Here is a 27,748-nt window from a genome sequence, read left to right on the forward strand (position 1 = left end):
TATTTTACATTATCCACAGGGATTAATCCTTATTCCTGGATTATTGCAATATACATATACTCACACACACACACATATATATATATATGTGTGTGTGTGTGAGTATATGCTCATACCATTCAGATAGAGGATTTTAGTAATGTTAGAAACAAATACAATATTATTATCACCACATTTTACTCAGGTTCTGCTAAACTGCCTCTTTCATTTAAGAAGCTGAGAGTTCATTTATTAGTTCTGCTATATTATTGTATTGTTAACATTTAAATACTATCACTACTTATAATAAAAATAATAATGATAATAATAACAATAATAACTGCAGCTCTTGATTTAATCAATGCTGAAGAGTTTCTTTTTGACAGTGCCTTTTATTAAATCAAATGATTACTAATTTCTTAAAGTGCATTGTTACTTTCACTCTTTCATTTCTTATTTTACGATACACAGATGTATCATGCTTAATGATACACTTGTGTATCGATTTTTATGAAGATCGGTCAATGTGAACGTGTTCCAGGGGTCTCGGGGGGGGGGGGGGGGGGGGGGGGGGGGGGGGCACCATTAGGCCATTTTGCCACGCCCAAATTCCTCCAGAATACGTACATTTTCACCACTTTCAAAATTTCTGACAATTTTGGTAAGAATTTGAGCATGTTAAAGCCCTCAAAGAGCCAATTCATTTGCCTGAAAAATAATAATAATAATAATCCTTACATTTTCAATAGGGCCTCACTCTGTCCGGTGCTCGGGCCCTAAATATGTCCATACATGTAGAGCTACCAGTAAATCAGACATTATTTAAATGTGCACCAAACTGAATTAGACGTCTACATGCGTGTTGCACTTCACTTGGTTCCTCTCCGGAAAATCCTACATCCGCCGCTGAGTCCAACGCATCATCTATTGTCGCGCGGCTCCCCGAGCTGCTGTCGGAGGGAGCGCCCTCCGCTCGGCTCTTTCCGGCAGAGTTCGTGCGCGGTGAGGCTGTGGGGCTCGTCGCCGCCTCTCTCCCAGACTGCTTTATGTCTGGCAGCACAGACCATGCGCGGTCGCCATATTACTGAGCACCCCTCCCCTCCAGCGCCGTCACAGCGCCGAGCCACAGCAGCGGTGCAGGAGCAGGCTGCACACACTCCGAGCGACGCTGCCGCTGGGGAGAACCAGTGATACAGCAAAACCAGTAGGCAAACCGGGAGCCAGTGGATTAATATACCGACCCGTTGGTCCGCTCCTACTCGGTGACCGTGTCCTCTTCCACACCACGGTGCAGCGGACGAAAGGTTGCGTGTTTCCCTTTTCTCTCCCTTGAACCGACCGAGCAGTGAAAACGCCTCGGCTCGGTCTGTTTAGCTAGCCGGTGATGGAGCCTGGCAGCTAGCTAGCTGACGGTTCTCCTCTCGTCAGGCTAGCATTTCTCACCACGCTAACTCGCTCAGCAGCAGTTCCGCCTCGCTGCGTGTTTTCCTCCCAGCACATCTACCCAGTGGCACATCCGCAACATGTTAGCGTGTGTTTAACAAGGACCCAGACGGAAAACGGTGGGAATTAGCCGGCGATCACCACTGGCATCAGCTGACGTTAGCTTGCTAGCTACTCAGCGAGTAGCCACTAGCTTCCTCTGCCTCGTTGTCACTGGAGAGCACTGACTGGTGTATGAGAGGCTTTAAATACTAGCTACAGCGATCTGACGCTTAGCTAGCTTCTTTGTTTTTTCGATCGTGTTGTCAGTTGACTGTAGTTTTGTCAAAACGGAGCCTTTAACGAATCGCAACCTTATCGCATTCTGTCAGAGACCAACTACCCCCCGGATCCTCTCGAAATGCATCATCCGGACCCTGCAGGAGACTCTGGCAGTGCTAGAAAGATGGCGCATCCGACTGTCTTTCACAGAAGGGGTAGCAACACAGGCAGCGGGAGCGGCTCCACGCTGTCAACACCGGCGAACCCGGTGGTCAACAACAGCCACGTCTCAGCCGATGATTATCAGCCCTCCCTGCTGAGCCAGTGCCAACCTCCCGCTGGTTCATCCTCCCCGGGTCCCCATCATCCTCCTCCCCACAGCCTGAATCTTCTTTCCCAGCCCCAGCCCACACAGTCGGCCGGTGCACAGATGAAAAAGAAGAGTGGATTCCAGATCACAAGTGTGACCCCTGCACAAATATCCGTGAGTACCAACAACAGTATTGCAGAGGACACAGAGAGCTATGATGATCTGGATGAGTCCCACACTGAGGATCTGTCCTCTTCAGAAATCTTGGACGTGTCCCTCTCTCGAGCTAATGACATAGTTGGAGCAGAGAGAAGCTCTTCGGAGGAGACTCTCAATAATTTCCATGAGGCAGAGACCCCTGGGGCCCTCTCCCCCAACCAGCCTTCACATCCCCATGCACTGAACCAGGCTCAACAGCATGGTGGGGCCATGGTGAACGGGACTGTGCATCACCACCACCAAAATCAACACCCTCACCATCATAACCATACCCAGGTGTACTCTCTGTCCTCTGGGCCTGGGAGCATCCAGTCTGCCCTTGCATCTGGAGCTTTACCTCGTGTCACCCAGAAAATGCCTTCAAATGTGGGGGGCCCTCAAGAGAATGTTTCCCAGACTGCCCCTCCAAATATTGTCGCTCAGCCTTTGGGGGTTGTGGCCTCGGGAGCTGTCCCTGGAATGCACAGTTCTGTTACTGGCACTACAGTTAGCATAGTTAATCCCCAGACCAGCAGCGTTAGTAATGTGAATATGTTGAGCTCTGCCAACGTGCCTGTGAGAGGGGGGATCAGCACCAGTGCTAGCAGTAGCATTAGTGGCTTTCCTATCAATGTGATGAGCAGCAGTGGGGGGAGCGGAGGTGGAGGTGGCACTGTAGCAACTGGGGGAAACCTAATGTCCGCCACGAATATCAGCATTGTCCAACAACACCAAAATATCAGTTCAAACATGGCTATGACTACTGCGACCTCTGATGCTCTCAGTTCCTCTGCAGGGATGGGACCCTCCAGTGGGATCCAGGGAAGAGTTGGATATGCTGTGAGTGCAGCCATGGCCCCATCCTCTGTATCATCTGCTCCTGCTCCAGCCCCTGTGGTGGCTCCCACGATTTCCCGCTTCAGGGTGGTGAAGCTGGACTCTAGCTCTGAGCCCTTTAAGAAGGGCAGATGGACATGTACAGAATTCTATGACAAGGATAACCCAGCCTCTGCTTCTAACTCCTCTGCTTCAGATGCTGGGTCTCTTGGCATGCGTCAGTATGTCTCTGAGAACTTTGCTGCAGCCTCAGAGAGGGAAAGCACAAGTGGAAGTTCTGTTAGTAGCACTAAGAGCCATTATACTGAGAGTGTGTGCAGTGGTGAGGCTGGGGGACACCCAGTACCCCAGCATGCCCAGGAATATGCCTCGCCTCCTCAGGGCTTTCAAGGAATCCTCCCCACCATGGGAGCATCACAAGCCCAACCTCACATGCATGCCCAGGATATTACTCACTCGCATGTGAAGACTTCTGTGGCCCCCTCGGCTCTTACAAACCTTCATCAGCCTGCTCCCATGCCAGGCCACCAGACCACAATTGGACTCCCTACACCCTCTCTATCCCAGCAGCAGCTCACCTACGCACAGGCAGTTTCAAATCAGCCTTCCGGCTCTGCGCAGGGTCTAGTGGGTGTTCAACAGCAAAACCTGGGCTATGCCTCCCTGCAGCAGCAGCCCTCTGCTGCCCCCCAAGCAACCCCAGGGCAGCTGAGGCCATCGGAGTACACCCAGCTTCACCAAGGTATCCCCCAGGCTGCTGCTTCTCAATCTCTGTCCAACCAAGCTGGATCAGCTCCCACTGGGCCAGCTAATGGAGCATGCCAGATGATAGGAGGCCCTCAGCAGTCACTTCTCCACACACAACCCCAGCAGCCCTCCACCACTTCCACTCTGCCCTCTCATGTTGGTGTAGCAGGTCTCGGCCAGCAGCCTCAAAGCCACCCTGGTCACCTGGATTGCCAGCAGCAGCAGCCCCAGACGCTCCCAACACAAATCCAAAACCTGGGTCTTGGTGCCCAGCAGCCCACCACACTCCACCAGAGCCAAGTGTCTGCAACAAGTGTGCCTCCTCCCAACCCTCAGAGCGACCCTCAGCCCCAAGCCCACAACATTAATAGTGGTAGGATGCCCCTGCAGGCTGTTCCTCACAGCCAGCCATTTTCTGTCAGCTTGTCCCAGAACCACAGCAGTGCTCTGGCCCTCGCTCATGCTGCCCAGGCCAGTGCCCTGTATGCCAGTCTGCCCACTTTCACCACTACACAGCTGCAGGATGCCCAGCGGTTGCTTCTGCAGCACCAGTCGGCTCTGTTGGGACTGCCCAAGCTGTCTGGAGGGGAGGCTGGATCCAGCACTGTTCAAGGTCAAGAGGCTGAGGCCAATACCACCACCGCCAGTGCCTTAACTGCATCAGCTGGTCTTAAGACACTCGATGGAGAGGAGGATGGGTAAGAGCTCTTTCTCCCTGACTGTTTTTGTTCATATTTATTTATTGCTTGTGAAAAACCTGACATTTGAATGAGTTTCAGCACAGGCACATTTAATGAAAATTCCAGCGCTTGGTCTGGAATCAAGGCCTCGTACTGAGAGATAGACGAATGCTGTTAACTGGGTTTTTTATTGCCTAAATCAGCATCCAGAGCGTGTTGGAAGCTGGATAATTTCACTGGTTGCTGTGGCAGCTGTGTGGGAAGAAAGGTGTTATTGTTTTCCTAGATAGCCGGCAGACAGTAGCCAGGCTGCCACAGTCGGTCTGTCCTCTGTCAGTGGGACACAGTGCATGGCTCAGCTGGATGTGACGTCTCTTGTCTTTTATCGAGTGGCTGCAGTGATTCGACTCTTTTCCTTGCCTGAATCCCTATTTGCTTCAATCCTGATGGTCTTGTTTACTGGGCAGAATTTCTCCTGCGTGCACAGTTTTATATACACACTCATTTGTTGTAGAAAAGCTGGAAACACGATGGCGGTTGTGTGATATAGAAAAGGGTACCTAGCTGCAATTGTTATGGAAATTATTTCTTATTTGCACGGATGAAATGATACATGACAGCTAATGTTATTGTTTTTTTTACACTCCACCTCACAATGCAAGCCAGGCTTAGAAATACTACCTTTTGATGAACTCATGAGGATGAGATGATGGTTTACTTGTTTACATTGGAAAAGTATAGTGCAGGAGCTTTTTTCCTTCACTAAAAGCTTATTGATTTTATTAAGTGCTCCCTTTCTCTTTGTCTCTCTCTTCCCCACCCCACCACATCTCTTTTTTCACCATCTCTCTTTGTCACCCCTCTCTTGTCACTACAGTTTGTTAGTGATTTATGCTCTGACCCACATGAAAATCCCATGGAATGTCCTCCCCAATAATACGTTTAAAGAGCTCATTTTGAGGTTGAACAGGAATTTTAATCACTTTGCAGCAGCAGGAAATCACCCACGTTTCAGTCACTCCTAACAATCCCAAGCCTTCCCACCCCCCCTACGTTTGTATTTTTTTCCAATTACCCTCACCCTACCAACTTGTGTCACACCTGAGTTATGATAAACATGCAGTCGGGTAGAAGGTACCTTGGGTGTATTGACGGTAGTTTTATTTCAGTCTCTCTAAACGATGGCGGCTGTTATCACATGATGTTTAACTCGGAGGAATGTGGAATCTATGTGGGATCAGGTGGATTATTGTCTTTGATGATAAGCAGCGTTTGGGTGAAACCAAAGCCCTTGTTACAAATGAGAAGATTGTCTCTGTGAATTATGCTCTAGGTACGGTTCTGCTACGTTTACCTGAGCTGTCACAGGACTAGAAGTTAAGGAGTTGATGGAGCTTGTTGAAGTTTGTGCCTCCTCACTGAGGGGGGACTGAAAATGAGATTGGTATTTCTCTGGCCATATATTATCCCCCTCATCGGCTGATACAAACACAATCAATGCTCATCCTAATCAGGTTTCTTTCCCCTCGAGTACTTTATATTCGATATCTCAAATCTGCAGATACTGATCTAAATCCATTTCTGAATTGGATTAAATTGGATTTATCTTGTGATAAAAGGCAGTTGCATTAGACATAGATTCTAATTTAAAATCTTTATTGGTTTCTGATTCATGACTGTCTGTTAGTTATTGGTAGCCACATTTTTGTAAGTCGAGTGTTAATTTCATAGCAGATTAAAAATTCCTTTGTCTTTCTGAAAGAATCCAGTGTGGCTCCTGTTGACATTACAGTATTTTAATAACCCTGTGGTCATACAAACCCCTAAGGCACAGTGCTGTGTGTGAAGCAGGGTGTTAGCTGTGCGCTTGCTCTATCTGCACTGACACAGCTTTAATGGCATATGACTGATGTGGCTTTATCAGCCATTAAAGGTAATACAGTAATTGAAGAATGGTGCTAAATATTTAGCAGCAGAAGCAAAACGTAACTTAATGTGTGAGCAAGTATTCTAACATGGTCATATGCAGGTTACCACATGCATGACTCCTGGATGTGGTTTTTGTATTGTGTTGTTTTTGTTTCTCTTTGCATATCTCTGTGTGCACGTACGTCCTGTAGTTCAGCTCTTGTTTCAAACCCTTCACACTGAAGACGGTCTTGTGAAAAGAGGTAATATAGACTTTTCAGTTTCGGAGGGAATCAAGTGCTTGGTATTCTTTTCTGTTCTAGTTTCAAACGTAGCTCTTTATAAACATAATTTCAAGTTTCTACTTTTTATTTCTGTCAGTTTTGATGATTTTTTAACTTCCTAAATTACAAAACAGATTCTTTTTAAATAGTTGTTAGGAAATTGGAAAAGCTATTTACACTAGCAGCGTTTTAATATTTGAAACTTGGTTCCAGGTCGAAGTACTTTTAGTTTTGATTTAATAGTTCTTGAAGTAAATGTTATCCTTCTATCTTCTCTGCATTAGTAATAACAAGATATGATACTTTTAATATAAAGTTGCATTTTAACAGATGGTTATTCTGCAGTTTTTTATAATAAAGAGTGGCATTGGATTGTGGTTTAGATGCTTTTAGCATTGATTCCTATGTATTGAATAGCAGAGATGTCTCTTCAGCCACCATCATGTTCTGGTCAGTGCTCTGCTAATTACTTCACGTTGCTCCACTTGAGCCAGGTACAACCGCTTTGGAAAGGAAACCAACATTTTTTTGTTAATCCCCTGCTGTGTCTAACCAGTGGTCTCATCAAAATAATTTAGGACACTGCAGTTCTCCTAATGCAGTGCTATTGTTGTTCAGAACACACTTAATTTGTGTGTGTGTGTGTGTGTGTTTGAATGTGTCAAGGCCCAAGGGAATGTGGGTGGGCTGGCTGGCTGGCAGCGTGATGGCTATCTCTGCCACTGTCTGTTTTGAATGTAATCTTCCCCCTGGCAGTGCAGGGGAGCCGGTGTGAGCTGGGACTGTTGCTCATTGTGTGGAGATCAACTAGACCCGGAAAATTCACAACACACAGGAAGTGACCCAAGCTGACCTAACCCAGCGTAGTCACATCTGCTGAAGCTGGTCTCAACCGCCGGGGACTCAGCTGTCCGAGCAGAGTTGAACATCACTGTTCCAGCTCTGATAAATCCTGCCTCTGTGTTTCCGTCCGAATTCATTCATCAGTGTTTATATTGATTGTTTTATGGATGATACGCTTGAAGTGTATACACTCTGACAGACCTGCAGCTGTTCAGATGTTTTATTAGTTGTTTTTCAACATTGGCAACATCTGGATTTTGGGATTTTTCATGGCTGTGCCCACATCTTGATGAGTCAGAGGCAGCACTGACCTGTTGTAAACTTTAACCCATCTTAGCATTTCCTCCTCGGTTTCATGCATATCATGGTTTGTCATAAAGTTTTTTTTATATATTGGGAAATACAAGATCTCTGGTGTTATATGCTACACTGGATATTGTATATTTTTTTTTGTAATTTTCCATATCCATGGGTTTGGCTCAGACCTCGACTTTTGAGCCACAGATCGGTTATTACATTTTGTGGGGACCCAAAATGCTCCCACACGGCTGACCTGAATGTGCCTGGTGCCGTCTACAAACTCAGAGTTGTCATCCATCTTGAGCTGCAGTTATTAAACTATCGTAACTTTTACTGCAGGTGTGATCACTCAGTCTGGATCAAAATAACCATGCCACACATTCAGTTAAAGATGGCAATAGAAATTGTAGTCTTATCCTACATGGATGAATGTGGCTGGAGGCAAACTGATTATCAAGTCTGCTCACTTACTGAATTGATCAAATGCTTTAAGATAAATGGAAAACTTTTGCATCTCTCGGTTGGAATGTTACATTTCCTTTACAGTATCCAACTGATGCAGTGATTTCAACCACAACTATCACCTATTTTCAACAAAGCAGACTTCATCTGCGTGTGGGGGGTGAACACAGATGTGTTAGTGATGAGGGATTTCGCGTGGCTTCTGGAGAGCTTAGTTCGGCTTAAAACGTGTTTATTCAACAGGTTAGTCAAGAAAACTTCTTCATAGGCTCAATCCAGAGTCAGCCGTCAGCTCATCCCACCAAAGCACTTGAACACATGCCATGATAATTGATGTTATGGATACTGTAAGCCGAGAAAACCACACCCACCTGCATGTGATGTTTGTATTAACGTGGACAGTATGTCTGACCTGGAAATTGTCTAGATCTACGGCTGTGTGCTTGTGTAAATGCAACAACACTATTGGCCTTTTGATTGGAGGGCAGATTATATGTTCTATAACCTCACTTGAGGCTGTAGGAAAACTAAATGAGTACTTTTAGTTTCCCGATGCTTTGTAGAAATGGAGAAAATGATCAGTCAGAAAAGGCCATTTAAGCAAGGGGTGGTGATTCCAAGTTATGACCTAATTAGAGTAAATCCATTTCAGCAACCATAACAAATGTCTCGGTGTTGTTGTTTTTTTTTATCATATTGACCTGATGTTTTTTGGAGATAGAAATAAGTGATGTATTGAATACGCACTGCAGACTGGGGAGGTGTTTGTTTTTCTTCCAAGCAGCGAGAACAAACTCCGTCACAAATACTCTTTTCATAGCACATGCACTCATGTTGTTGTGTTCGGCCACAGTCGTTTTTATAGGACAGGGTGTGTGCATAGTGGCACATCACTGAAGTGTTTGACTAAAAGTAAACAGCGTTTGTTATTTGTTATGCTGCTGACGCCTCCCCAGCACACAGACCGAGCCAGAGAACACCAGAACACAGCAGAGCAGCAACATACTGTGTATGAGGGAGAGAGGGGTGGGGTGTCTCCCCAAGCACTCCTCAATCAATCAAATTTAATTTGTATAGCCCATATTCACAAACAACAATCTGTGTCACAGAGGTTAACAAGGTGACTGAGTATTTACAGTTTTTTTTAAAGTGAGCAGGGGAAGCATGAATGGCAGAGTGATGCCGAGATTGTGGGTGGTTCACTGTGTTTGGATGAAACAGAGGTTGATATCGATGACTCGCATTGTGCACATCTCTCCAGAAGTCACATGGTACCCTTGTCCATTGCCGATTTGTTTGCTGTGGGTGCCTGTATGCAGATGTGTCATTGATTTCCTTTTTCTGTGCCGCCTTCTTACTGCTGATGATTTATTCTCCCATCAATAAACGGGATTGTTTCACTTAAGTGTTCAGCGGGAAAACTAATGGCTTGTAATGGATGGTAACGGATTGTGCTTTTAGTCTGCCTTTCATCTATGAGAAAATTGCCCTCTCACCCCTGAAAACACACACACACACACACACACACACGTGATGCCTTGATAGTCAGACCCTCCCAAAGGGGCTTCCGCTGATTTAATTGTGGTTCTTTTTGTACCTGTTCATTACAAACAGAAGCAATTATTTTGTAGCTGTATTTGTTTTTCATTATTTATTGTACTTCCACTGTTTTTATTGCATTCTAATAAATTGAATGTTTTTTTCATCAATATTAAAATTTGGATGAAAACACGATATACATTTAGTAGCAGATTATCTTTCAATCTATTCTCTTATTAGTTCAGGAGAGCATAGATATTGAATTCCTCTGTGCCCCTGCTAGATAATCTGGTCTCCTTCTCAGTTTTAATGTTGTACAGCAACATTGTCAACCATTGTCCTCATAATTTCACAATTAAGCATTAGTTTATTCTGTCCCAGCAGCCCAGCCTCTATAGCTGCTTTCAGACATGCACCGAACTCCGGATAATCTCCTGACATTCTCCAGAGGGAATGTATGTGTGAACGCAAATGTCAAAGTTATTGTGCTCATTTCTTCTTTACTTTGGCACAGATGCTGTCAATGCACCTTTTCTGCTGCATTCTTATGACGTGCATTGAGCTCCAGGACATTGGGGCGTAAATAGCCAAGGAGTGTTAGTGTTTTTTACATCTAAGGAACAACACATAACAGCGAGTTTTTGTACATTGGTCAGCGTAAGATGCAACACTTACAAGACAGGAAGGTTTCTGATGACTTGACTTCCAAAAATTTGTTTTCTAGCACGTTGAACATGACACATGAAGCAATTCAAAAGGGAAAGGCTTCTGCTGGTAATGCAAAAGAAGTCAAAGTAAACAATCAAGTTGTTTAGAGCACATCGACAAAGGCGTCAGTCCTATCACCACTACTTATAATGTAAAAAGTTAAATAATGTGGATGTACATTATCATATGTTCCATATTTAATATATGATGTTTGAAAGTTTCTTGTTACTTTGATAGTTCTCATCCCTGGGAGGAGACGTGAATTGCATCGTAAGATAAAGTAGAATAAGGCAGAATTAATTTCTGTGTCGTCCCTCTACATCTTATGAGTAACATAATATATATAAAGCCTGTATAATGTAGGACACTCTGTAATGGTGTTGATGGAGCCTTTATCTTCAGCCACACATTTTTTTATCTTTAGTCCTTAGTTGGCTGCCACTGTCAGTCCCCTAAACATGCAGGCAATGTGCTGAATCATGGCCGGCATTCCTGTGGCCAGATCACTGTCCAGTCAGCTCCAGGAGGCGCGCGCGCACGCACACACACACACACACACACACACACACACACACACACACACACACACACACACACACACACACTAATAGTGAAAATGTGGTTGATGACTTTGCTATCGGCAAGAGCATTCCTGCCTTTTACTGCCCAATTTCTTCTTTCACTCTGTTTGTTCTGTTTGTTTCTCAGCATAGTGCGTTATACAGCTTGACGGTAGTAAAAGAGGACGCCGTTATCAAAGCTTACAAACAGAGCAACCCATAAAAAAAAGATGACGTACTGCTTAACTTCTTATCTGCAGTCTCCGGTATGCACCAGCTGAGTCATTATTGAGTCTGTGAGTAAAACCCTGCACATTAATATCAAGTGTCAAATAGTAATGTGTGCTGTCTCCTCATGATGTGAAATATCTTGGCCTGTCAGCTCGTGCTTTTTCTATGATTCCAGGGTGTGCAGCAATTGATCAAGGATATTGAGTTTATTATTAAAAGAAAACCAGCAAATATTCACATCGGAGAGGTTTGAGGAACTGAATTTTTTGGTGTATTTGTTGAAATTATTTATAGATTATTACCTCCGGGGTTATCTTTTCATTGCTATGTTATCTATGTTGCTTGTTATCTTCTCATACTCAACCCATTTTGGAGGAACTGGATAGAAGGGTGGCATATGGACATGGGAAGAAGACATTCACTTTTTGAATGGATTTCATTGAGGGGGCGGATCCAGGAATATATTTTCCCTTTCTTCATCAGTAACAGATAGGCCTTCTAAATCTGGTTTCAGTTTTCAGTCTAATTTCTCAAGTCCACTAACTGACTAATGTGTAAGCAGAAGAATTGGCAACAAATATGTAGAATCTTGTCGGGCATTGATTGAACAAACCCTTTAAAAAACCTTGTTGTGGTCCTCCATGTTCCTTTGTGGGGCATGTTGACACTTTGGAAAATGCGTTTCTTGTTTAAAGTGGTGGGAGAAGTGTTAAGACCTTATTGTTCTGTGCTGAATCAATCCATTAGTTAAAGCATAGCCTCATAACATACTCTGCAGCCTGATGGGCACCTTCCTAGATTTTAAACAAGTAGTAGTGACTCTGAGAACAACAACTATGTGATTGGTTCTTTTGGACCAGTCCCACCCCTTGCTGGACACCATCACAGCACTGGGCAGCTCCTTTGGCAGCAGACTGATTCACCCCAAGTGTATCGCAGGTTGCTCCTTTCTGCAGCAGTAAGACTGTACGATCAGCTTTTCTCCCAGTAGAACTACACACATCCATTATGGATTGAACTTACACTCCGGTAACTACTACTTAACTGTGCAATATTCATTCTGTCTGTGCAATACATTGGTTAATGTGAATTTCATTGAAATTCATTTGATTGATCTGCTCAGTTTCTGTCACCACTGTTAAAAGTAAGTATAGCATAGAAACTCGACCGCAAACTAGCAAGTATAAGTGCTCGGTGGCTACGGCTTTTTGACTCTGTGTTGATCCAACACAGATGTAAAATCCAGGCTTAAGAGTCATCATCTCTTAGCATAAAGAGTGGAGGCAGGGCTCTGCAGCTAGCCACGCTCTGTGAGTAGCTCAAACCTAGGCCTTGTACACTTCGTAAATAACAGTTGTAAATGTATTAGGTTTTCTGCGAATAACGGAGTCGGATTGCTTCAGCCTTTCTCAGCTGTGATGTTAGAGATCGAGCCACTGAGTTTCTTTTTCATCCACTTTCGTTTTGGGTTGAGCTAATCCTCTTTTCTATGCTCTGCGACTGAATGAGGAAGTATTTTTTTTCTTCTGCCCACAACAGTCTAGCAAGCTCCTTGTCTTAGCGGGAATAAAGCACAGAGACACTTGGCTCTTCATCATGTCTGTCTGGCTATTTAATATCCACGTACAGTGCTCAGCCTTAATTTACTTTACACTAGCTCCCACCAAAAAGATTTTTAGGATTTTTTTTCTATTATTTCTGAGTGGAACTTAACATGCCCTCTACTTTTCTTTGCAGTGAACAAGGTTTTGGGGCAACCCTGTCATACTTCTTTTTTACTTCAAATCTCTTTAGACTACTGATTAAAAGTGTTAAAAAGATTTTCCCCCTGAACAGAACATACCCAAAATAACTCCCTGTGGTTGCTTCTGGCACTGCCACAGTTGCACCAATGCCAAGTATGATCTGACTGCAAAGCCTGTCCAGCCCTGCAAACGCAGCTTTACTGCCCCCTGCTGGCTGGCAAGCTGTGAAACTACATACACACTCAAGGCTCCTCACACTGTGGGCCTAAGAAGAGCTGAAGTGCTACTGCTGTGGATACTCCTTATCAGGCATGCTAGCCTGGATGGTGGGAGAGAAGCATGGAGCAGAGCTGTAAATATCTCCATTGGAAAACAGACATTTAAACTCTCTTAGCACAAATAGAAGGACCACTTCGCTTTGTGGGCCACTGTCGGTTAAATTTGTACAGGGTTAGTGGGCTGAACGAACCCCTGCCCGTTTTTTAAGTTTCTTAGCCAACAAATTCCTAATACTATGATAATGTTTTGCTTATCATTAATAAAGCCATTGTTTTACAGCACTCTGAAGGCAACATTTAGCTGAAGATTCTTGTAACTGACCTACATTTATCTGGTACTTTTCTAGTCCTTCGACTGCTCAAAGTGCTTTATAATTTTTTTTTTTTTAATTTCTCATTCACTCATTCACTCATTCTCACGCAGTCACACGCTGATGACAGAGCATCAAGACCAGTTAGGGTGTTCAGTGTGATGCTGTGGTACTCTTTCCACAAAGTGGCTCTTGGCCACGTCTGTCCCCTCTGTAACCTCTGACTGAGTTGACAGTGAATCACTTAAAGTAGGTTTGTGCTTCAGTGCTTGAGTCGTGTTGGACTAGTTGAGATCCCAAATTGTCAATTGTTCTGGACATGATTGACTGAAGCTTCTGGAGCTAATCAGTTTATTCCAGGGAAGGACATTTAGAGTGGGAAGAAATATTTCACATAAGAAATCTCAATGTGAAAGATAAGGGAGAAGCTTAATAATGTCTGAAAAGGGGTAAGCTATTAGTTGTGCCATTGTTTGAGCTGCACTGGAGCCTGTGGGGTGCTGAATAACAAGTAGTAGACTGTGACCTGAGAAACAACCGTGCACACAGCTTTATTTTTCAGGTCGTTTTATAGCTTTCAAGGTGTGATTACAGGTCGTTTTTATGCTAATGAAAAGAGGGATTAGCCGTGGAAAGAATGCAATGTTCTCTTCTCACACTGACATCAAGGACTTGAACTCGCATCACACTGCTCTGAAATATACACATCCACTATTCAAGTTTTAATAGTTAACTTTATCAGTAGAGTTGTACGCTGTACTCGCCAACATTCACAAGGCTGAGGAAGAGAAATGTGGATCTGATTTCATCTCACTCCTCACATTCAGTGAGCGTAGGAATGTTAAGAGCAGCCATTGTGAAAATCTTGATTGAAATGAACTTGACTTTGATGTTATGTGCTGAATGGAAACTGACAGAGGTCAGGATTGGAAGCTTTTGATTCGGTTCATGCTTTAATTGGAGGCAGTGAAGATTGTGGACTATTCAATAATGTGGCTTTGACTCAAAGACATTCTACAAGTGCCTCTATAAACAGCCAGTCAATTATTATTAAGTGGAAACATTTCTCTTCGCGGCCTGAACTAGAAGATCTTAACAGAGAGAAGGGAGAAGTTAAATAAGTTGTAAGGCATGCCGTGGCACCAGTATTTGCCACTAGATGGCAGTGTGTAACAGTGCATACCTTTTTGAAATCTCGTTTATATTCTAAGGATTCAACCAGTGGGCTTGGCTGCCCATGCAAAAAACTGTTCCAATTGATAGACTTTTTAAAATATATAATTTGACGTCATTTTAGTGATTTGACCTTTGAACATAATTTAGTTGTAACGATGGAGGATGTTTCCTCGTTGGGTTGGAGCATGACTCATCTCATGATTGCTTATTGATGTCTATCCCCTTATTTAAACACAAGGGGCCGTTGTCGGTTTGAGAGGAGTAAGAATCCTTTGTTGGAAAACTGCCCTTCAGCAAGAATTTGAATGTTTTATTCAGAAGCAATTTGAATGAAACCTGGATGATTTTGTGACGTTTTGGTTGACTGACAACTTGTATCTTTTCCATTGGATTCTATCAAAGTTTCAATAAAACATTTGAAGAGAGAAGACGTCTGTGCACCAGTTAAACTTTTTTTTATTTAAAATAGAAAAGTTTGTGGGAGTAGCTGGTGTGCGGACATATTTCATCCCTTCTGTCTACCACCTAGTATTAATCAGTTGTTTACCTTCTCAATAATAAATGTGAACTCTTCTTGACTGTTATAAATGTTTGCAGTGATGACCATAGCAGAACCAAACTGAACTATGTGAGCCCGTGGTATATTGTCATTTATCAGTTTTTCCTTTCTCCTTTCTTTCATGTTGACCTGTGGTCTTGTCTTCTTGCAATTACAGGTAAGACTTTTCTTTATCTTTCTGTTTTGACTCACTGTGATCCAAATGATTAAACACTATTTAACCAGTGTGGTAGGGTCCAGGTTAGAAGGGGACAGTAAAGACTTCCTCTTATATATTTATCATCACAACAGAATCTCAACCTTCCTTAAAACCATTTATTTTGTACAATATTAGATTCACTAACATCAGACTGTGACGGATGTAACTTGATTTATAATGCATATGGATCTCAGTAAAGGAGGTGTATGATGTCACATCATATTTAAGTAGGTCCCGATTTAATCATCAACCACTTGATATCAAGTTGACTTAGTAGAGAAAATAAACCTCACCATAAACAAAATTGGCTTTAAGTTTTTCAAAGAGGTCACAGGGGACTGTTGAATTTAATTCAGACTGATTTTCCTCTTTCCTATCCTCCACATGTAAACTCAGAAATAAACTCTCTACCAGGATGTGAGTTGTTTATAAGATATTTTTGAACAGTACATATTAGTAGATATTCTCATCAGTATCAAACCAGATTCGTAAACGTGTTGTTTGGAGTTTCGCAGAGTAACTGTGTCGGAACTCACAATGACCTTATCCTGGCTTTGTATATAGTTGAAAAAGGCTGTTACTCAAAGAAAAGTGAACAATGGTGTGTGTATATAAGTAGATATACACACTGAATGATTGTCTCAGTGAAAGTCTGGTCATTATGCTGAGACTGTACATTGGCAGGCCGGCCTGTAAAGCCATGCAGGAGTCAACACTTAGTTTGTTTGTAACTAAGCTGTGCTTATGATAGCTCTGCTGTCGTCAGAGATCCCATCCCAGTGACGGTGGTGTCATCATTAGTTAATCCACTCACTGCTCTGTCCTGTTCTCTTCACTTGTAATCATGCACAAGCGTGTGCATGCACTTCTGTCTTCACAAATGAGAAAGCAGGGAAATGGGTCAGGGCTTGTATCTTCATTGTTTCAGAAGCTTATTTAAAAGGGAAAGAGAACAGGAAGAATGGTACTTTTAGGAATTTTTATTTTATTTTGTTGATTGTTTAGATTAACAATCAATATTAATACACACATTTCTGTATCATTGTATATTTTGTACCAAAGTAAGTATTAAACAAAAAGTCTTACGGGTATTCTTCACGTACAGATACCATTGACCAATAGGCATACTCCGATGTAGACATTGTCGATGGTTCTACAACAATCTTTCCTTCAGTCTGTTTCTCGGTTTTCAGGGCCCCAGTCCAAATAGATCCAGCCAATAAATCCAATATGCCCAGGCACCATCCCTCTCTTAATTTTTTTTAATTTTAAGTGTAGATCGGAGAGTTTGTTTAACTTTCTTTAACAGTGTGAAAAAATGCAATCATTTTCACTGATATCCCTGGGAATAGTTAACAGTATCTTAATCCAGAAAAAAATCTGGCATATTTAGGGAACTGTTATCTATGAATGTTTGATTGAATTCAAGTGGACTGATGAGCCTTAGTGGATGTATGTATTCCAATGAGTGTCATTATCCTTAGTGTTTTAAAATTACCTCCATCACTTTTTTGTAGCTGTTTCCAGATTCATAAAATACATTTATGGGCAGATGTAAGACTTATATACTTGAATTGTATAGTTTAAATGCAAAAAGTAAAATGCATGATAATCTGATTTTCTGAGGGGGTCAGGTGAATGAAGTTCTGACTATTTAAAAACATAATTGCATCCAACTATTGGTTCTGTATTAACATTTCTATGAGGACATCTAGCTCTTTACACGTCTTTCAACCCTTTCTCCTCCTCTTTACTGCTGTATTAGCTTTACTCCTGTCTTCTGTTGTCTGCGCTGAGAGCCATGTGTTCTTTAGCATCTAATCCTTTTAATGCCAGGTTTCACTCCACATTATTCAAACCTGCTGCTCATACACTTCGCACAAAACGTTAAGTAACCTTGATCCTCTGTGTGTGTGTGTGTGTGTGTGTGTGTGTGTGTGTGTGTGTGTGTGTGTGTGTGTGTGTGTGTGTGTGTGTGTGTGTGTGTGTGTGTGTGTGTGTGTGTGTGTGTGTGTGTGTGTGTGTGTGTGTGTGTGTGTGTGTGTGTGTGTATATAGGAGTTGGGTCCTATTCTATAAAGGGGTTACTTCTCCTGCCAGTAGGAACTGAAGTGTCTCTATAGAACGTGGTTGAATAACTTGCTGCAGGTGGATTAGAAAGTGTACCTGCTGTATTCGTGATATTATTTTCTTATTTCTGTAATCATTAATTATTTATTAGGGTGTTTTAGGATTATGTAGCAATTATTGTCCACGAGTAACACAAAATAATCCACTAAGCAGGCTCCTCACTGTGACATGATGATTTGCAAAAATAAGTGGACACAGCAAGTTAATATCAGATTTTGCTTTTGTGTCTTAACGTAGCACTAGAAAGAAACGTAAAAATCCACTGACTGCAGTCAGACCATATTCAGAACATGTGTTAGCGCTCCCTCTCTTTGAGACAGTATGAATGCTGAGGTGGTGGATCTAGGCCCTTCTGGCTCTGTGTCTCTGGCCGAGTCTCGCCCTCCCTCCTTCTCTCCCGCCAACTCTCTCCCTATGTGTGTGTATTAGTATGGAGAACTAAGGACTTGCTGCTGTCAGCCAAAATGCTCCAATAGTGCTTCTCTCTCTTACATGTGGAAGCCAAAATGGCCACTCATCATTCCTCCGTACCTCTCTGACTGACTCACAGCATCTCTCTGTCATTCTCCATAGTCAGGGTGTGACTATGGAAAACCACTGCCAGGGCTTACTGGTACAGTCTGTGTGTGCTTTCCACTATCAAACTCCAGCTCAGCTAAAAGCCTTTTCAAATTCATCAACTCAATAGGCCCCCTTTTTTTTTTTCATCGCTGGGACATGCCAGGCCCCTTTTTGTAAACTTTTAGAGTTTAAATTTCCCCAGAAAGACGACAGGTGTGGGCACAGTTCCTATTCCTGTAAGACACAGCAAAAAATATCCATAACTCTAGCAAATCTAGAAACTCCCCATCATAATGAAAGAGTAAATACTGGATAGTCATATCAATGACGCAGTTTGCAGTATTTGTACAGAAGAAACTATTACTATCGAGCACATTTATTTTAATCACACAGATTAGGAGCTTTGAAAAGCTCTGCTAGTATACTTATTGAGCATTACTATAGAAATAAACCCTCATGACCTGCTTTTGACCCCTGTATGACTCTGTTATCTAAACATGTCTTACATGTGATTTAGATGTGAAATACACATTACAAAACAGGCTTTGTGTTGTACACAGCATGCAGAAATAGATAACATTGTTCATGGATGCACATGCACAGTAACTTAATGTGCATGAGCTTATTTCCGCAGCCCTGCAAAGCCAGATTGATTAGTTTTGACCACAGGCCTAAAGTTTGAATAGCATCCACTATGACTTATTTAGAGCCTGGTCAGATAAACAGTAAACCATTGAGTGCACTACAGCATTTAGATGTTCACTGAAATCAAGTTATTGTAGGTTTATAACATGATGCAAATATGCACTCCCAGCACTGATCACAACAGATTCACAACCTAGAAAAGAAATACCTTCTTTTATACATTTTTTAACTATGACTCCGTTCAGACCTGGTACCATCTGTCTTGAGGGATCAGATCAAAAGTAGAAAGTTCTAAGTTCAGGTGTGAACAAGACACATTTAGGACGAGTTTGAGATCTGATCATTCCCAGGTTGGTCTGGGATGCATGTGGCCACATTCTTTTAGCAGTGTGAACGCAGACATGTCCTGGGCCACATTGAACCATCGCCTATTCAGCTGATGTCCTCTGACCTGACCAGTTTACAATACACAGATTTATTTGTAGTGACCCACACAATAATAACATGGACCGGTACATATTGATTTTTCTTTTATAAGTAAAATCTTGTTTCATTGTAACACTACGTGCAGCGCTGGCTCTGCTCTCTCTCTCCCGCTCGCTCACCTTCTCACACGAACACACAAACACATCTGTAGAGTCAGCCCGGCTAAAAACAACATCAATTGGTGTTGGCAAACCGAAATGACGCACATGTGTAATTTGCATATCAATTGGGGAAGTGGTCAGAGAGACGCACGCATTCAGGATGCATCCTACTGCCAGGTGTGAACAGACAATCTTACAGCTTTCCTCTCTGGATAGATGTTAATACCAGGTCTGAACCGGACCTTTGTATCAGAGCTTTCGGTCCATGACCACATTGTAGAGATCAGAATTGTCAGCACTGTGTAGTGGTTGGCTCAATCCCGTCTGGTGACGTTAGCCAGCGGTAAAGTAGCACTGGACATTTTAACTTTTGCACCCTCAGGACGTGCTTACAGAGGTGATTTCACTGATGTGTATTCTGACTCTGCAGGTGTTTTTTAGTTCCGAGCCTCGAAACTTGTATTTTCCTGTATTTCTAGTTGATAAAAAACAAAAGCACTTTTCTTAACACAATGCGAGTTAACTAGAGGACTAAGTTTGAATGGAGGCGTTTGAAGACTTTCTCTGACTACATCTGGTAAGCTAACGGGAAGTGTTGTGAGCACGGCTGCTGTAAGGACTGTACGACCCACCCAGAAGTCATGTGACACTGATTCACCCCAGCACGTCGAGACTGTTAGGTCAAGTCAAATCCCCTACATTGTACTCATCCTTCACCTGTTGTTTCTTGGCCGGCCGTCTCTAAGCCAGCGGAGGCTCTGTGTGTTTTCTGTCTGCTGGGGCACTAAGCCATCTTAAGGCTGCCTTTCAATGAGGAATGACATGGTAAGACCCCTAAGCACAGGGTCTCTTGTCTGTCGTGCGGCGGGCTGACACTGAAAACGAGAGCTTGTACAGGGGGGAAATAATCGTGATTCTTTAGAAAACTGCCAACTTCACCAAAAAGTGAACGTCAGGGCCTCTTTTGCAGTTTTGACGGTTGATCCCTCAGTGACCACAGAAAACTCATTTGATTTTTGCTAATCTCTTTCACCCTTGACTTGAGGCACAGTATGTACCATCTAGTCCCATCATGTCACATCCAAACCATGACAGGGCATGGTCAGTGCCTACATTATCCCTATGTGCAAATAAATCTACATTATGCTGAGGAGATGCACAAAGACATTGTCTTTACTGAATAATACTGTGATTTATTATATTTGGATCAGTAAAAGGACAGTTGGAGATATAAAGTGATGCTGAAGAGTTGAGGCTCAGAGTTTATTGTGTCTCTGTGTCTCAGGATATAGGGGGCAGAGGGCTTGTGTTGCAGAAGCAGGGAAATCACTGGGCCACATGCTAATCTCTGTTGATGGTTTATATAACTTCCAGCATCACATGATCACACGTCACCACCCGCCCCAGCTACTCTCTGTACTCAGTTATTCACTCACTGGTCAGCCATTCAAACACAAGTAGATAACATACACACATGGACTCAGTCTTCAGAACTTGCCTTGCTGCCTTTTGATATTCAGTGCAGCGGCACTTAGTCATGCATCTATAGGGGGTGACGCAGACCTGTCCCCTAAAATCTAAGAAGGAGCGGGGGGGCCGATTTGAAAACACCAAACAAAAGAAGCTCGGAAACGCACACTGCTGTGTCACTTTGGAGTGTACATGTTCCTTTTGACGGACGGCTCCATGAGAGCGCGGGGTGTGCGGGTGCAGGGCCATGACGAGATGGCGATGGAGCTTTTGTTCTGGGAGCTGGAGCAGCACCTCAAAAGGTAAAATAAAAGACAGGGAAGCAGCGGGGAGTTAGCAGCTTGAGCCAATCACTACGGTAGCTGCGCACAAAGGCTGCGTGGCTATATTGTCCTTTTCTGTTCATTCATTCATGGCGTCAGGGGTTGCATTCGCATTGAGGGATGCTTAAAACGGTAACTGGTTTACTAAGTGGAATTATATTTGATATCTGTAGTCAGTATATTGAAAGGTGTCTTAATGTAGAGCAATGCATAGACGGGCTAAATCTTTGTGTGAATTACAAATGCCAAATTCATACATATTTTAAAAGAAAATATGTTTTAAAAATTATGGATATATCATGCACTTCTGTTAAAGGGCCTTTATACAGTTTGGGTCATATCTCTTGAGTTGCCTCAGTAGGTCACTGGGCTGGGGTGTTGTTTTACTGTAGAGCAGCAAGGCTATATGGCTGGCCCACCTATAACTGTTTGCTATTAAAACACTTAAAAAACTGTGTAATGTTTGGTAATAAGTCATGTACCGTTATAGTATAACAGGTTAAATCTACTGGGGGATATAAGACATCATGGTTTTGCAGCAGAATAGTTTTATTCTTGCATTCTGTGTATGAGATTAGAAAAAGAAAAACGTGCATTTGAAAACCTTGCAACAGCAGCAGGAAGAAAGTGAAAGTCTGAGTCACTTGTTTTGTTTTGCAGTGCGTGAACTCTGTGTTTCTTGTTTATAGCGTGGAAACCTTATTGACTAGTGGCTCATGAAAGTGCATTTTCTTGGAACGTCATCTAGCTTTTGGCCAGTTGCCAGTAGGACCAAGTATAGCTCCTTCCAATCCTCTGGGCTTGTGAGCGAGTGTGACTAGATCAGCGCCACAGTCCTACTGGCTATTTGGGTCTGGGTAATTGGCTAAATCCCCTCTCCGAGTCGTAGAAGAGACAGGAAGAGATAAGCGCTGCTCTAAACCTGTTATTAAGCTGTTTAACTTCTTGTTAAGTGTTGAAGTGTTTGAATGGGATCAGATCAGCAGAGGCCGACATCAGTACGCTGTACGTTTTCCAGAGGCTATGGATGAGCCTTCCTTAAAGTACTGGTGCTTAATAAGCAAGGCAACGCCCAAATTAGACTATGCCCCCATTTTAATGGTGGACAGAGACATTCAAATCACATGTAGGGCACTTGGCATGTGTACTGATTTTATCGGATTTGAATATATTCTTCTCTTATTAATAAATACAGGTACATCAAGTACAGCTACAAAAGAGCTACACCTCAGGGGTACTTATTGGGCAAAGAACCAGCTTTTAGAACCATAAATACAATTTTAACAGGGGCCTCTGCGTGGTCTGTAGATGACCTGCTGGTATGCCAGCGCATTTTACTTTGGTCGAAAAAAAGAAAAAGAAGATCTCTAAATTAGTCTGAATTTGAGAAAAGAAACAAAAGCAGTATCAGTGTATTTGTTTATTTTCTGCATATGTATGTGAAGAGTAGGTGTGAGCAGGGTTTTGGTGTCAGTGGAATGTGTGTGACTGGCTCTTCAGAGAATGTAGGGAGGTGTGTGTTTTTGGGAGAGGGTCTTGATTAGATTATCTCTCTGATGGGAGCTGTTTGGGATTGTGTCACTGTCCAGCACAATGATACTCCCAGTATTGTATGGTAATGTTGTGTGAGTCAGATTAACCTTATAGCTGTTTCATGTTAAGCGATTTACCGATATAAGGGTCATACTGTGTTTAGCTCAATTAACTCTTAGTGGAGATGAAACCTTAGAAGAAATGTTGTAAGGGAGTTAGTGACAGCTAGGACACGTCTCTAAAACAAGTTGCTTGACAATGTGCCGCTACACCTTATTTTAGAAGTGTGATGCTGGTGCTACTGTGTAGTTTCATAGTGCCTGGGTCACCGTTCTCTCTTAAAACATCAAGCTTGGTGTAAGGAAGGAAGCCATTTAAAATGTGTCCAAAAATTGTCATCAACAACATCGTCCAACTTCTTCTGAACTTAACCAAAGTTAAATATTTGGTGCCTGAAGACCCAATTTGATCATTCAGATTGGAGAGTCTTGTTTTGCTTGGTCTCCTTTTCATCTTGTGGCACAGCCTCACAGCTCTGTAGTACTTCTTACGGCCACATAGGGGCAGTATGTGTATATGCAAGACAATGCTTGAAGTTAATGTTTAACACTTGAATTAAACCGCTGTCCCCAAAACCAAATTATCACCCTGTGTGAAAATGACAGTAAACTATGCCACTGATAAATACAGAAAGAGCTGTGACTGTAGCTTGTATGGATCGTATTGATCATATTTGTTATGTCTTGAATTATTGCATCATATACTCAATACTTAGAAAAGACAATACAATTGGATGTAAGCTAAACAAACTGTGTAAAAGCCTCCAATGAGGCATATATTCAACTTTATTCATTTACAATATAGGAGTGGATACAAATGACTGGAATACTTTCCTTTTGTATTATTTCATCATTTTTTCAATATTAAAAAGACCTAATATATATATAATGAAAATCCATCTTTATCTATACATCTATCTATCTAGAAAGGTGTTATCTTCTTTCTTTCTTTCTTGCATTATTTCAGTATTAAAGGTTTTTTAGAAGTAAACTGGTGCAATGAGTTCAGACACAGGGATTCCTTTAACGTGTTCCCTGGAATCACAAACTCCAGGCTGTCTTCTTGTTATGGGGAATAAACCACATCTTCTCTTCATGTAAGATTCCAGTGTGTGTGTGTTTCTGTGTGAGTGAGTATTGTCCATTGCAGCACAGTTCTTGATGAATGTGTTATTGTGGCTGTATTACCACAGTCCTGACTGCTGCCCTTCCCCTGCCTGTTTTTCACTCCTCCAGCTCTTTCTTCTTCCTCTCCCATCCGGTTCTCCCCGGTTTCATCCACCTCCTCTCGCCCCTCGCGGAATAATTTATGCAAAGCGCGTATCAGCTGAGCGCCAGGTGGGGGCGTTCCCGCATAGATCATGCAAACGAGCGGCCCCCTCCGCCAATCAGGCGCCGGGCTGTGTGCGCGTTGCTGGATAAATTATGCTCGCTTGGTCCCCCGAGCTGCGGGTTCTTCTGTGCGTCGCTCCGGGATGAACCGACCTTGGTTCGTGCGTGTAACCTCTGCGGTGGCTGCTGCGCGAGTCCTCACCGGACCCCAGGCGGAATAGCGCGTGTGGATGCGTCTCTCGGAGGCGAGCGCGCGGAGGTCGAGTCGGGACACACGGAGGCTGTCGCTGTTGTTATTCGATAGCGGATCGTAAACCATGAGCAGCATGAGCCCGCCGTGCTACACCGTGGCCATGGACCTAGGCGTCTGCCACCTCCGAGATTTCTCCATCTCGTTTCTGTCGTCGCTGCTGAGCGCGGAGAGCTCGCACGTCCAACTCGACAATAGGTAACAAAGAGATGTGTTATTGAGCCATTCCACACACATTCACACACACACACACACACATTAACACACACATGTAGCAGTAGTGTCGCCGCTGTGTGATGGAGACGCTGCTCGGTCCACGGATGCTCCGGTGTCCCTACACCCACACGGACTCGATGCGGACCTGATTTGATAAACCAGCCCCGTGGACTCGGTATAATCCTCCAGCATCGACCCGCTGCCGTGCGACGGGACCGATGCTGGTTCTACTGACACTGCGGTTCTCCATCTTTTTCTTGTGTTTGAACCGAAAGCACAGAGCCGATGCTAACGAGTGGTTTCACTCTTCTGTTCTTCTCTTGCAGTTCGTCCGGCGCCAGCGTCGTGGCCATAGACAACAAGATCGAACAAGCAATGGTGAGTTTCATCTTGATTTATTATATCTGAGTTGATTAATACATTCTGATGCATCCCTTTTGTAAATGGAAGTGAGGTCATATGCAGGACAGTAGTGGTGTGTGTATATATAGATCTGTATTTATAGCAACAAAACAATAAAATCTTCCCTTATATATTGGTCTATCCTAGTTACGTAGGATAACATTATTGTTTATGTTCATGTGGATGTAGTTTTAGAAAAAATAACTTCCCCAACGAAAATAACTCATCACAATACTTGTGTAGGGTTAAAAAACTAATTGTGCAGTTACACGTTTAATTTTTCACATCAAATCAAACAGTTTTTTTTTTCCGGCTCTTTTGGTTTCACTCTGTGATCGTTGCTGTTGTGTCTGTTGCTAGGTAAACTGCCTGGCACACATGCCCGTTTATAAATATATGGGGGCCCCCGATTGGCTGACGCTCTAAAGTGGGCTGGGTTAGTGACGTAGCAGCCGGGGAGCGTTCTCCCCCACGGTCCCTCTGTCTCATCTGTGTAGTGTATCATCACTACAGTGCATTTATTTGATAAAGGAACCAGGTCAGCTTCTGCTCATGTCATTAAACATGTGTAGTTTCAGGCCAAAAAATATTTAGCTGTGATTCTGTTTAGCAGAATTTTTTCAGTTTGTTGTAGAATGTTAGAGGCTGGGAATTCCCTCACTATCACATGTGACTTTTATTGCCACTCAATATAGAAAACCTCAAATGCCCGATTGTTGGACCATTCCTTGTAATTTCCAGCTTTTTTCCTCCACTCGAAGCGAGTGAGGTCACATGATGTGCCGATAGAGTCAGAGGACAAGTCTCAGCATTGTTTTATCAAGTTTTTGTTGGTTTTTATGAAGTATGTGTAATCTATTTCTATGATCATGAAAAATCTGGAGCATAACATTTCGGCCGCAGATGTGAAGAGTTCTCTGTTCTTTCGTTGATGTGATGTTTTTGATCGATTCCCGTCCTAAAGCCTCATCTCTCTGTGTGTGTGTCTCAGGACCTGGTGAAGAGTCACCTGATGTACGCTGTGCGTGAGGAGGTGGAGGTCCTAAAGGAGCAGATCAAGGAGCTGATCGAGCGAAACTCCCAGCTGGAGCAGGAGAACACCCTGCTGAAGACACTGGCCAGCCCGGAGCAGCTGGCGCAGTTCCAGGCCCAAGTTCAGACTGGCTCCCCGCCCGCCCCTCCGTCGTCTGCCACAACGGGACCCCCGAGCACCTCTGCTCTGGCCCAGCCCACCTCGCACAGCTCTGGGCCCTCGGCGTAGTCTGGTCTGCACAGAAAAGACAGACTGACGATTTTCTTGGAGCTCTGCTAGAGCAGCAGAGCCAAACCTGGTCCTGGACAGCAGGAGGTTGCGCTGTTAAGACGAGAATTTGCACATATTTATCTCTCAGAAGGATGCAGCTAGCGGCACGAGCGGCGAGGGCGACAGGCTGGAGATGCTGTTTGGTGGAGGATTGTCTCACAAGAGGAGGAATCAATGAACAGTTGCCAAATAAACCTTGGACACATCGACTAGAATGTCTTACCAAGAGAAAACAACTTATCGGTGGCGACATTATACTTAACAAAAAAAAAATCACTGTGCCTGTGTCTGGATTTTAAGTGATGTCGGTTTTAGTGATGCTGGAGATGCAGGAGCTGGAGGACTGTGTTGGTTGTTACATTTTTTTTTGCTGAATGATGTAAATAATAAAAATGGTTCTCTCTCTCGAGACCAGATCCTAAAGTTACAAGTTGAGAGAAAAGAGCCTTCAGAGTGACAAGTGAAGAATGTTGGCGATTATTACCCTGACAAAGTCCCCATCTGGAATGGGGGGGGAGGCTATTTTGAACAACACTCGGCAGCATTGATGACGTTACTTCAAACGTGGGTTTGGTGGGATGAACAAAACCTGGTTTCTTATGGAGATGATGAATATTCTATTTTCAGTATTTCACTTTCAAGCTTCTCATTTTTGCCCTGAAAAAAAGCTCATCACTAGCTCAACCCTGCAGTGGCATGTAGTTTAAACCTTGTTCCACAGGGTTGAGGCGTTGGGCTAAGCTGCATTTTCTTTTCCTAAAAAGTTTGACGGGCAGAAGATGATGTATATTTCTGTATAGTGTAAGTACCATGTAAAATAGGGAGGAGGTGGAGAAAAATAACAGATGCTATCTAGGTCACACAGACTGAAGCGGGTGAGCGAGGGACGTGATCGTCTTGCCCAGTCTGTGTCGTCTATTTTTATTGCTGTATTTTCAGGATTGTGGGATCGACGGGAGTTTAGGTTATTTAACTCACAACAACACAGCCATCAATGCTGTCCATATCCCTTACTGCAACTCTAACTCTGACTGTAAAACAATTTTCACCTTTTTTTCTTTCTGGAGTATTGCACCTTTATTATTATTCTCATTTTTATTTTTTAAGTTTTGACAGTGAAGTACCTCTGGATGAACAATATCTATAAACTCAGCATTTAAAAAAAAAAAAAAAAAAAAAAAATTACAAACTCTGGAGATGTTCTTTTTTTTCCTTTTTTCATTCTGTGTATCAGTTGTATGCTGATGTTCTGTGCATGTTTCTGCAAAGACTGGATAAGATATTGTAACATACATACATACCGCAATTGCACTTGACAGCTGCACCTCACAACTTTCAATAAACATGCTTAAGGAAGAATAAGCACCGGGGTCGCCGTCT

General features: G+C 43.1%; 1 protein-coding gene across 3 annotated transcripts; it reads left to right on the forward strand.

Annotated features, from left to right (window-relative positions):
• Positions 1-1,102: 1,102 nt before the first annotated feature.
• Positions 1,103-27,730, forward strand: LOC128455730 (TSC22 domain family protein 1). Of its 3 annotated transcripts, none has more exons than XM_053439542.1 (3): positions 1,103-4,473; positions 24,990-25,041; positions 26,057-27,730. In XM_053439542.1, exons 1-3 carry the CDS (start codon positions 1,823-1,825, stop codon positions 26,324-26,326), a joined length of 2,973 nt encoding a protein of 990 aa, XP_053295517.1. In that variant the 5' UTR covers positions 1,103-1,822; the 3' UTR covers positions 26,327-27,730. The 3 variants fall into 3 exon arrangements, with proteins under 3 accessions (XP_053295517.1, XP_053295519.1, XP_053295518.1); XM_053439544.1 differs by lacking the exon at positions 1,103-4,473 and adding an exon at positions 17,595-21,252; XM_053439543.1 differs by lacking the exon at positions 1,103-4,473 and adding an exon at positions 21,261-24,645.
• Positions 27,731-27,748: the final 18 nt, after the last annotated feature.

This window comes from Pleuronectes platessa, chromosome 14 (assembly GCF_947347685.1).
Source record: "Pleuronectes platessa chromosome 14, fPlePla1.1, whole genome shotgun sequence".
Lineage (NCBI taxonomy): Eukaryota > Metazoa > Chordata > Actinopteri > Pleuronectiformes > Pleuronectidae > Pleuronectes > Pleuronectes platessa.

Bases quoted from the DNA above. Each gene is read 5' to 3' on its own strand.
- LOC128455730 (XM_053439542.1), top strand. From the start codon at position 1,823: ATGCATCATCCGGACCCTGCAGGAGACTCTGGCAGTGCTAGAAAGATG. The intron at 4,474-24,989 runs GTAAGAGCTCTT...CTTCTCTTGCAG, and splicing joins CTCGATGGAGAGGAGGATGG to TTCGTCCGGCGCCAGCGTCG. The intron at 25,042-26,056 runs GTGAGTTTCATC...TGTGTGTCTCAG, and splicing joins ACAAGATCGAACAAGCAATG to GACCTGGTGAAGAGTCACCT.